The sequence below is a fragment of the Hyaena hyaena genome, unplaced genomic scaffold, assembly GCF_003009895.1.
Source record: "Hyaena hyaena isolate Hyena2069 unplaced genomic scaffold, ASM300989v1 scaffold_404, whole genome shotgun sequence".
Taxonomy (NCBI): Eukaryota; Metazoa; Chordata; class Mammalia; order Carnivora; family Hyaenidae; genus Hyaena; species Hyaena hyaena.
In genome coordinates this window covers 1,412,187-1,424,375 of record NW_024081036.1, presented here as the reverse complement: position 1 = coordinate 1,424,375, position 12,189 = coordinate 1,412,187, and the positions used below count along the sequence as shown (strand labels likewise).

The window sequence follows — 12,189 nt, the reverse complement described above, 5'->3', positions numbered from 1 at the left end:
CCCCGCCTGCCCGCACCCGCCCCGCACCTGCCCGCGCCCGCCCCGCCTGCCCGCACCAACATCACACACAACACAGTCTGTGTATTTTTCATGTAACCTCAGCACAGTGAGGGCTTCTAGTGAGTTCATGGTAAATGTCTGTTAGAAAAGAAAATGAACTTTTCCTGAATACCTGAATTGCAAGGGTGTCTCTCTCTCCCTCTCTCACCCTGTCCCTTTCTGTTTCTCTGTCTCTTTCTGAAATAGCTTACACTTGTTTCTTATGTGACTCTATGTGCTCTATTACTTTTGCTGCTTCTACTCCTAGAAGCTCCGACACTGTTAAAATGCTAAAGCAGGGCGCCTGGGGGCTCAGTCGGTGGAGCGTCCAGCTGCAGCTCAGGTCATGGTCTCGCTGTCTGTGAGTTCAAGCCCCATGTCGGGCTCTGGAGCCTGCCTCAGATTCTGTGTCTCCCTCTCTCCTTCTGCCCTGCTCGTGCCCTCTCTCTTAAAAATAAACAAACATTACACATTTTTTTAATAACATAAAATGCTGAAGCATTGCACTTCTTCGGATTCGACGCAAAAGACGTCTTTACCTGCTGGCGGAAGCCCCTGAACGCCTCCCATTTCTCTCCGGGGAGACCTGCCTGGCCCTTACAGAGATGCCACGTTGAGTTATTCTTGAGAGAAGAGTTCTAGCTTCATAGAAGCCCTTTACTGTATGGTTGCTTTCTTTGACTTATTAGATCCTAGGACAAAAAAAAAAAAAAAACTAACAGAAATGAGTAACATATGTCTTTAATCTCTGGGCATACACTGACTTAGTATTTAAAGGGAACACTGGCACAAAAGTGTCTGTTATATGTAACATTTTTTATTTGTGTCCCAAACAGCATACTAGATATTCTCAACCCCGTCAGTGGAGTACCAGAAACGGGATCAGGTAGAATCATGGCGATGTTAATTGCATGTGACTTTACTGATGATTTAAAATTGCAGACTCCTGAGAAATATTCAAGATATAAAAGTGTAAGAAGGAAAAAGATATAGTCCTGTTGTCTCCCTTAATAGAAATGTTAAGGCTTTCTAGAGACATGGCATGGTCATTGGCTTAAGATTTTGATTTGTTGTTCGAAAACTTTTCAAAACATTTATAAACTTTATAAATCAAATCTCATCTATCTGATGAAAATCATTTTCAATACATGCTGTTTCTGCTTCTATGAAAGTTTTTTTCAGGAAAGCTGGCATACCCTTACTAGAAAAAAAAAATTTTGGGGAAGCTGTGAGCTTCAGAAAGTGCCCCCCCCCTTTTTTTTAGTGGCCTTGTAACTGGAAAGGATTATTTTCTAGGTTCCTGAGGAAATGCCTAAACAGTGAGACCCAGCCTCTGAATTCCACCTGAGCAAGAGGCCAGGCTCACAGGAGAATCTACTTCCTCTCTGACTTAGGTAGATGTTGTCTAGAACTACAGAGAGGATGGTCACTGAAATATGCAAACCGTACCGTATGTGAAGAAAACACCGGGGCGCCTGCGTGGCTCAGAGGGTTAAGCGTCCAACTCTTGATTCCAGCTCAGGTCATGATCTTATGGGTTCATGAATTCGAGTCCCACATCTGGCTCCACACTGACAGTGCAAAGCCTGCTTCAGATACTCACTCTCCCTCTCTCTCTCTGCCCCTCTCCTCTCTCTCTCTCTCTCTCTCTCTCTCTGCCCCTCTCCTCTCTCTCTCTCTCTCTCTCTGTCTCTCTTTCTCTCTCTCTCTCAGAATAAATAAACTTAAAAATAACCACACCTTTCATGACTAGAGCACGGAACTGTTATTTTCATTAGAATAGTACCCCGTGGAATACTACATGCTCTTTTTATTTATACCTAACAATATTCTGTTGTCTTGATAAAACTAAAACTAAATGACAAATCTGGCCTGACATCTCATTGATCAAGCCCGTTCGTGATGCTAAGGCAGAATGACTAAGCGCAGGAAGAAACCACTACCCAGTTTTGATGGTGTTGACCGTTGAGCAGAGCAGTTGGTATTCAAATCCCCGGAGTCAGGAAAACCTGTCGCAGGTGACTTTTCATGGGGAGTTTAAAATGCCAAGACAGAGGCTGGAATGTCATCCACGGAGAGTAGCGAGATTTGAAGGCAAATCTACATTAAACTGCTCTAGTGCAGATTTACGCTACATGGAAAAGTCAGAAATGTCTCTGGGCAGGTATCGATGGAAAGTTCTCGACCAATTTCTGTGCAGCAATTTTGGGGCTTGGCCCAAAATTTTCAATCTCAGCGCTTTTTTCAAATGCTTCATATTATAATATCCACAAGATCCGGGCTTCACTGCTGCCTTGGTGCCAACCGTTGGTATGAGTTCGAGGTGTGACATTACCCCTTACCCACCACACCCACGCAGCGCTTATATAAGAGTCCAACCCACTGACGTTTGTGAAAGTGTTAGGTACTATAAGATTCTGTGTAGGTGTAAGATGTTCTAAAGTTTCAAGCAAAGAAAAGGCTTGCGAATATAAAGAAGTTGGAAGATAATCAATATCTTAGATAAATTGGAATTTCCTAAAAGGGAAAGTTACTTTCACTATCCTATCCCAATTTTTTTTAAGGATGGACTATTTTTGCTGTTTACAAAAGAGAAGCTATCATATTTCTGGGCTGATCTTTGATTCATTGCTGTTCAGAATGGGGCACAGACCTTCAACCCATGCAAGTCTAAGTCACATTCAGAAAAGCATCTACTTGTTTATTTTAATCTGACACTTTTCAACGACTCGTTTACGTATTTTTGTTTATTTTTAATTAATTTTTCTAAGTACTCCCCTCCAAAACTTAAATCAATCCTAAAGATAAATATATGATTTCACTCCTATGTGAAATTTAAGAAACAAAACAGATGAACATAAGGGAAGGGAAGGAAAAATAAGATAAAAACAGAGAGGGAGGCAAACCATAAGAGACTCTTAAATACAGAGAACCAACTGAGGGCTGCTGGATGGGGGGGGGGATGGGCTAAATGGGGGATGGGCATTAAGGAAGGCCCTTGCTGGGATGAGCACTGGATGATATATGTAAGTGATGAATCACTAAATTCGACTCCTGAAACCAATACTACACTGTATGTTAACTAGCTTGGATTTTAACAAAATTTTAAAATATAAAAGAACACATACTAAATATTCTCAGACTATTAATTGTAAATAAGATAAACTACATTGGAATAACTTAATATCACTTTAAAATATAATGTCATGTCAGCCTATGGGAAATAACTGTGGGGAATATTTTTTTTACTTCTTTTTTTTTTTTTTTATTTCTAGGAGAGAGAGAGGGAGAGAGAGAGACAGTGTGAGCAGGGGAGGGTCAGAGAGAGAGGGAGTCACAGACCGAAACAGGCTCCAGGCTCTGAGCTGGCAGTCAGCACAGAGCCTGATGCGGGGCTCGAACCCACGAACCGCGAGATCATGACCTAAGCGAAAGTCGGACGCTTAACCGACTAAGCCACCCAGGCGCCCCTATTTTTTTTTTACTTCTTGACTATAGCTTTTTTTTTTTTTTTTTTTTTTGCTTTCTTAAGGTAGATATTGAGCTCTTCCCACCTACCCAAGACAGTGGTTCAGGAAGAGTCTTCCTGTGTCATCCCTGGGATGCGCTCTCTGATTTTCATGGCGTGTGCTCATTTTCAGAGCTGGAGGCCGAGGAATGGTGCAAACATCTGTGCATGGAGTGTCTGGGGACACGGCTGAACGACATCAGCCTCGGTGAGCCTGATCTTCTGGCGGCCGGAGTACAGCGGGAACAGAATGGTAAGTGTGGGTGGCCTTCTGGTATCTCAAGTACACTCAGAGTTGTAGAGCTCTGAGACTGGTAGGGGGGTCAGGACCGTGTCAGACCATTCATTTTCCAAGGAAAGTAAACTGATCAATCTGAGCTGGTAAGAGGCTTTCCCCAGTTGGCTGGCAACTACAGAAAATACTAAGGTCTAGCTCAGGCGCCCTGACTCCTTGCTCTGTGCCATTGCGATTTTCGAAACAAACAACTAATAAATTAACTCAATATATTAGGTTTTGAATGTACAACATTTCTATGTTATCTCCTTTGAAAGTCGTTGTAAGTTTTGAGTCTAAGTTAACAAATTGGTTTATCATGCTACTTAATAGATTTTAGGGTATTTGGATAATGTCTTAGCTCAGGCTGCCATAGACTGGATGACTTCAACAACAGGAATCACTTTCTTAGTTCTGGAGACTATCAATCCAAGATTAAGCGTCCGTGTCCAGTGAGGACCCTCTTTAGACTTGCAGACAGCCATCTTCTTGTTGGGTCCCCTTATGGCTAAGAGGAGTGAAAGAGAACGGTCTCTCAGATCTTTTCTTATAAGGGTACAAATCTCATCATGAGGGGCCCCCTGCATGACCTCATCTAAATTTAATTAGATGACTGACAGCTAGCTCAGAGCCTGGAGCTTGCTTCAGATTTTGTGTCTCCCTCTCTCTCTGATCCTCCCCTGCTCACGCTGTCTCTATCTCTCTCTCAAAAATAAATAAAACATTTAAAAAAATTAAAAAATAATAAAAATAATAATAATTATGATCATCACTATGAGATGGGTGAAACTAGAAACTTTTCAATGTTGCTAATTTTTTATAGTGTTTTTTGAAAAGGTTGAGAGAGTTGGTGAAATGAGACACTAATTATTAAAAAGAAATTCTGTAGGGGCACCTCGGTGGCTCAGTTAGTTGAGCATCCGACTCTTGATCTCGGCTCAGGTCATGATCTCGTGTTTGTGAGATCAAGCCCTGCTTCAGACCCTGAGAGCTTTCCCTCTTTCTCTGCCCCGTCTCCCCAAAATAAATAAGCTTTAAAGAAAACTTCTGAAATGATCTGTGGCTTCTAAGTTAGATAGCACAGGTACAAGTACACAGGATAGCACTTAGTGATCATGACCTTGTTACGACTGATAGTGTGCTCATGGCCATCACTGTCTTTGCAGCACATTAAAAACCATTATGTACTGTTTGTCGCTAACCTGAAAAAAACTAGTTTCCTTAGTTATTTGGCCATGAACATGTGTGGGCACAGCACCTCTGCCTATGCTGGCAGTTCTCGGGAAGCCGCATAGGCATTTCTGCAGTCCCTCTTCCAGCTTCCAATTCATATTCCAGTTGCTCTCCCACACTGTCTGGGAATTATTCCATCTCCCTCCCTGATCTGTTCCTGAGCTTGTGCTACATACACAACATCCACAACGTGCAGGTTAAAGCACGCTGTTCATCCACCATTTAAGAAAACAAGAAAAAACTCTTACTAATAAGCATTCATCAAGTACTACATAAAGGAACTATGGAGAAAGTGACTAAATTAGGCCCTGTGGGTGCGAGCACTGCTGGGGGGCTCATATCGTGTGAGTTGTATGTTTTTACTTTAAAGATTTGGGGCTGTATATGGTTTCCATTGGAGATAACGGATATTGTACTACTTTGGCTTATGATGATTTTATTGTTAATTTCATAATACTGTCAGATTAATTTGCAGAGAGATAAAGCACAAGTAGTCAGCCTTCCAGGTAAACTTCTCAGGCCATGGTTTGAATGTGGGCTATGCCCCTTACTGAGCTCAGACAGGTTAGTAACTCTTCTGGAGTTTCCTAATGAGTGATTTTAGTTTATAGTTTCCTAATGAGTGAAAATGAACTCATGACGGTTTAATGAGGTGATATAAAATAAAGACTAACTCTTATGCTTACTCTGATTTTAAAGAGGCACAAGTATTTCTAAGCACACGTAAAAACAAAGGAATCAAAGATAACGCCTGCGTTTACTGAAGAATTGAAATTATAATCACATTCGTAACGGGTTTCTTAGTTTTACTTTGTTCAATAATCCAAACTTCATACAAAGGGATATGTGTGCTTTTAAAAATATGTTTTAGAAATTTATGAGCAATTATTTAGTTAGAGGAGGTAGTATTTGGTTTTTTTAAATGACCCTCTTAAAGTACATGGTACCCTTTAAGGAAATGGGCAGTCTTCCTTAAGCACATGTGTGCACACACACACACACGCACGCTCGCATGCACACAGGCACGCTCATAATCACTGAGACTCTTTAGGTTCAGCATTAAAAGGAAGTTTCATGGACGGAAGGGTCTCCTTTTTCTAGAAATCACCCTCGACTTGGGTAACTTTCTTCTTGAGTCCCAAGGCCATAGACATGGCCAGTGCTCCAGGCTCAAGTCTACATGCCCTTCCTTTAAAGTGCCTCAAGTTCAGATCATAGCACCTTTCCTCTGCTCTTGCCCATTGAAGGCCAGCAAAATAACCATTCATACGACGAGAGAACATGAAAAGCATGAATCTTGACAGAATATCAGGATTACAGGGTCTACTCTTGCTAGCTCAGAAAATTCCAGGAGACACACACACACACGCACACACACACTTGCTGTCTGGAAGAGAAACACACACGCACACATACACACATACAGATTGACACAGTTTGTTCCTTGAATACCTTGATTTTCTCACTTACTGAGCAACAGACTTCTCCTATAAATATGCTAATTTCATTTTAGGATCTCCTTGAAATCAATACCAGTGGTTCTCATGGTAAAGACTAAGAATGCTCTTCAGCTAACTTCAGCCCCTCCCTTGGGCCCCGAGATGGTTCAGGACACACCTATTCCTAAGACAGTGCATGTGTTCATTTCACTACGTGTAGGGACATATTTATTGTCTAAGCGAGCTAATAAAGTCTTTTTAAAATAGACTTTTTTAAAACTGCCCTTTCGGGAGGTGCCTGGGTGTCTCAGCTGGTTAAGCATCTGACTTGGGCTCAGGTCATCATCTCATGGTTGGTAAGTTTGAGCCCCACATGGGGCTCTGTGCTAACAGCACAGAGCCTGCTTGGGATCCTCTGTCCCCCTGTCTCTGCCCCTCCTGGGTAATTCTCATTCTCTCTGTCTCTCTGTCTATCTCTCTGTCTCTGTCTCTCTCTCTCAAATAAATAAGCTGAAAAAATAAAATAAAAATGTCCTTTCAGAACACCTGGGTGACTCAATCGGATAAGCATCTGACTCTTGATTTCAGCTCAGGTCATGATCTCACAGATTTTGTGATTTTGAGCCCTGTGCTGGGCTCTGCACTGACAGCATGGAGACTGCTTGGGATTCAGTCTCTCTCTCTCTCTCTTTCTCTCTCTCTCTCTCTCTCTCTCTCTCTGTCTCACTCTCTGTCTCTCTGGCCAACCCTTCCCCCGCTTGCTTGCACACACATGCACATGCTGTCTCTCTCAAAATAAATAAACTTAAAAAAAATGTCCTTTCATGGCTTGCAGTCCCTATTCCAGACCCTTCCTAAAATAAACAAAGCCCTTCCCTTCCTAATACATGTATGAAGACATTAACATGTACAGATTTGAACGATTTGTCATTAAAGATTCAGGTTTTATTCTTAAGGCATTTTAGTACTAAAGTATACAATTTATTCTTCACAAGAAACATCATTTTACTGCTTTATCAATGATGTGCTTGGATTTAACTTGAAATTTCTCCTACGAGATGAGATACATATATCTCCAGAATCGATGTCAGAAGTGACCTTATTGTGGCTGATGTGACCCTGTGGTATCCTACCATCAAGGAAAGACACACTGCTCAGTCTGGACCATGGCATTTTTTTTTTTTTTTTTGACATTCAGAATTGCTTCTTCTCCTGTAATGTTTTTCTGACTTTTCCCTCAGCACGATCTTGTTTACTCTGCGACTAGCTAGGAATAAACATTTGTGCAAATAATTTTTAAAGGTGTCATGTGTGTTGAGGAGATAAAAGTGGTTATTGATTAAATTCTTTGCTATAATCATCTTTATCTAGTGCTGTCAGCTGCTTGCTTTCACATCGACTCAGAATCCCATGTGGTATAGAGGAAAGTAAACAGGCACGCGCGCGCGCGCACACACACACACACACTTATTCTCAGATTTCAGATAACACTGCCAAAAGAAAGTGCATATCAAGTAGACATTTTGAGCTTTAAATTCTCAGGACTTCTAGAATCTTTGCGTCCTTTGGTAATATTTAAGATCGCCTACACTGACCTTAGAATGTATGGTTATTTATACAGGATTCACTATACATAATAGCCATTCTCGAAAACAGATGTTTACATATTAACCGTTAATAGCAGAAGTAAGCATCATAACCAAGAAGCAATGCACTTGTAGAAAATTCCAGCAGCTGTCGTTGAAAGTGGACTGGGGCAGTATGTCCACTTTGCTCCTGGGGCAAGAGATCGCCATCAGGAACCAAATGGAAAAGGAACTTAGACTTTGCCACTGTCAATGCAGAGTCACATCTGAAGGCTTGTTTTTTTCTAGAAACTAGCATTCCTGCTTACGAATGGACCAGAATTGGTCCAAATTCTTACTTTTAGCCTAAGAATGTGCAGAACCTTCCCCCAGAACCAAAGCAGCTTGCCAGCGTTGCTGCTAAATTATTTTCCGGGGTTGCCATAGTGACCATGCTTCTTACATTCCACTCAGACATGCTTGTGTGTCACTCAGTCATTCAGTATTCACCCCTCAAACATTTTTGAGGCTATGAGATGCAAGAACGAGGCAGAGGAGATGTAGAATTCTATAAAATATGGTCATTACCTTTAAGAAGCTCACAGAGTCATGAGGGAGACAAACGTATAAACAAGGTGCATCGATCATTGTTTTTAAAAATGATACCGTGTTGCTGGTCACACAGACTCTCAAAAGCACAGACCTAGAAGTGTTATCTTTATCGTTCATGCCTGGGTGGGTGGACTAGGATTCTGCCGACTTAGGTGGGCTGCTGAGATTGGTTCCAAGCCGCACAAGGTGTCCATGTCTTTTTCATTTCCGATGTCTCTTATCCTCCTTGCATTAATGGCTGTCCAAGGCATGTTCTCAGAACAAAAAGCAATAGGGCAAGAAAAAAAGCCAAAACCTGCAACACAATTTAAGCCTCCAAATGTGTCACGTCCACTGATATTCCACTGGCCAAAGCAAATCCTATGGCTAAACCCAAAGTCAGGAGGCCAGCAGAACACTCCACCTGACATGAGAGGCCATGACATGAGTTAGAACCTACGATCCAATATGGAGAGGAAGTGAAGAACTGAGAAAAAAAAAAAGTATCCAATCTTCCATTTGAAGCATAATAAGTACATGCTAAAATAAAAATAGAAGGAAAATGCTGTGGTATAGGTATGATCGATTCTAATCAGAACAGCATAACTTCTTTTTTTAATTGCTCTTTATTCCCCCAAACCAGCTTTATCAATCAGTCAAGTCTGAAAATCTTAATGCCCATCAGTAGTTAAAGCCGATATGTATTTACAGGACTCTGCTCGTGTGGAAAATGACCAGTTAATGACAAAACAAGCACCACAGGAGCAATACACCTGTTCTGATTTTAAGTCTTTCCCCAATTTTTCAAAAGTGGCCTGGGATAAATCATATTCGCTTTTATACATATTCTTTGTAACCAGCAACGAAGAGTTTTCCAAGTGTATTTATTTGTTTGTTTGTTTGTTTACATCCATAGAATAACCCTAAGCAAAACCAACTTTTACATAGGGAAAGAACCTGAATGTACCTATGTTTGAACTTCTAAAATGCCATCCACACACCCTAGTATTTCCCAAAGTGAGTTCCAGGAAATTCTACGGATATCACTGCCACCACTATACGCTCTCTGAAATGAGGTTATCACGGGAGTGAATTTAAAACTATATAACACTGTTGTGGGTTGAATTGCCCTCTCCCCAAAGTAAGATATATTGAAGTCCTAGCCCTCCGTATCTCACAATGTCACCTTATTGGGAATAGGAACTTTACAAAGATAACCAAATTCAGATGAGGTCATTAAAATAAACCCTAATCCAATAGGACCTACAATATATCCTTAGAAAAAGATAAAATTAGGACAGGGGCAGACGTGCACAGAGGGAAGATGATGTGAAGACACACAGCCAGAAGATGGTCGTGTAACTGGCGTGATACATCTATAAGCCAGTGAAGGTCAAAGATTGACAAAGCATAGGGAGCTGGAAGTGAGTAGGATTCTCCCCCTAGAACGGCCAACACCCTGATTTCAGAATTTTAGCCCCTAGAACTATGATGTATTAAATTTATGTCTTAGACCACCCAGTGCTCCGGCAGCCCAGCAAAGCCAATACCACGTCTGAGTGATGGTCACACTATACATTTCCGGGGCAAAGCTATTGAGATGCCCTATAAGAAAGGTCTTGTTTAACTTTGTATATTGTAACATTTCCCAAGCTCGATGTACCTATGTGTCTCTTTCTACACATAACATGTGGAACTTACAGTAAATGAAACGCATTTGAAAATGCCAGTGTAGCCAGCAGAGGGGATTATCTATCTAAAACGGAAAGGCGAGTGTGATAGGAAACGCCACCCCAGCGGGAAGAAGATGACATTCCTGAATGCAATACACAGTCTGGAACGGGCCACACCGTTCGCCTAGCCTTGTCTGCATTGCTCTAATTTTGCTACGGGATGGATGGAGACGCTGTATACAATTAACAAGCCTGGTTAAAACTACCCCTTTCCCCATTTGGCGGTCTTCGACTACAAGGGAATAAAGGCCAACGTCATATGTACTTCTGCCTCTTTTTGCAATAAGCGCTGCAGGGAAACTAAAGATGCTCTATAGTGCTTCTCTCGCCACTTTGCATGGTCACAAAGATCCATTCGTCAGATTGTAACCATGTCATGGCAAAGCGAGATGCCTGCTGCAAGACTGTATGGAAACACCCAGATAGCTCTGTCCTGTTTCCTGGACGCATTCCCTGTACAAACACAGAACAAAGATGCAGATTTCAAAAGCATTTGTAGTTAGGGGACAGAAAAAGCTTTTGAGGGGAGAATGATGAATCCAGAAGTACTGCTATCTCCCAGCCGCAGGCAAGGAGAAAAGAGAGACTTTGAAAATAAGTTTTATGGAGAGGAAGAAGTAAATGCCTTGCCTGTCTCCTTTCCGTGGGAGTTTGGGCGGACAGAGATACATGTTTATGTCTCCTCATATAAATTGGATATTTCTTCAAGAGTAAATGCTAGGATTTGATTTTCCATATTTGCCTTGATGACAAGCGTGGGAAGAATAGTGGGGAGATGTCAGCAGAGCCCAAGAGGTGTAAGACAGAGAGACTCTTGATTGTCTCAAAACTCATTGTGGGCTGCCGGGGGTGTCTGAGTTTTTGAGGGCCCACACTGGGCTCCTGACACTATCTGGAAGCAGAAGTTGCCGAATCACAGGAAACCAGATAAAAGGACTCCCATTTCCTCTGTGGACTCCTGTGGCTGTATCAATCCAGTCTCCATGAACGGGCAAGGGAGTTCCGACACTGAACTTTGACCACAGACTAGCTTAAATGAATCTTCCTTTGACAGGGACCAAACACAAACGTACATACCCAAAACAAAGAAAACCTTAAATGAATCAATATATACTAATGAGATTTCACTAATTGATAGAGCCACGTTTTAAGGAACCATTTTTCTGATGTCACAGTAAAACAAAGTAGCATGGAGTGTGAAAGTCCAGCACGGAACCTGGTCAGCAAAGGGAAACAAGCAAATTTAGTGTATCCTCAAGTTGTATTCCACTTCTAAGCTTTGGGGCCAGGATCAAATTACAGAAATTCTCAAAATCTCAGCTTCCTACTCTTGAAAATGAGCATGATGTTATGTGTCTCATAAGATTGCTGTGAGGATTAAGTAAAACCCGGCATGGGAACCAGGTGCTTGGCAGGAAACTGCATCTGGGACACAGGTGAGCATCTCCATCACATTCACATCAGGTGAATTGTAAGCGAGAAAGTTCTGTACCCTGCTCCCCCATACCTACAAAGGATGTGGGCCCCATGTCTATATTTTAACAATCTCAGTGACCCTAACGTTCACTAAAATTTGAAAACATGGGTATACACTCAATTATAATTAGCTTCAAAAGAATCTACCAGTGATTTTATGATTGAGTCATTTCTTGCAAAGTTTCAGAATTATTGAAATAAATTGAATCACAACATCCTTATATTACCTTCTTAATACCTGTCCACACTGTAAAGATCGTCCCTTTTTACTTCATGTAAGTTACGTTTGGCTTTATTTTTTTATTTTCCTTACTCAGCAACATCAGAGAGA

General features: G+C 41.5%; 1 protein-coding gene across 1 annotated transcript in view; it reads left to right on the top strand.

Annotated features, from left to right (window-relative positions):
- DOK6 (docking protein 6) overlaps positions 1–12,189 on the top strand; it is a 370,759-nt gene that overhangs the window by 205,422 nt on the left and 153,148 nt on the right. Inside the window, exon 4 of the mRNA XM_039251938.1 lies at positions 3,681–3,800. Coding sequence (XP_039107869.1) covers positions 3,681–3,800 — 120 coding nt within the window. The remainder of the gene's footprint in view (positions 1–3,680; positions 3,801–12,189) is intronic.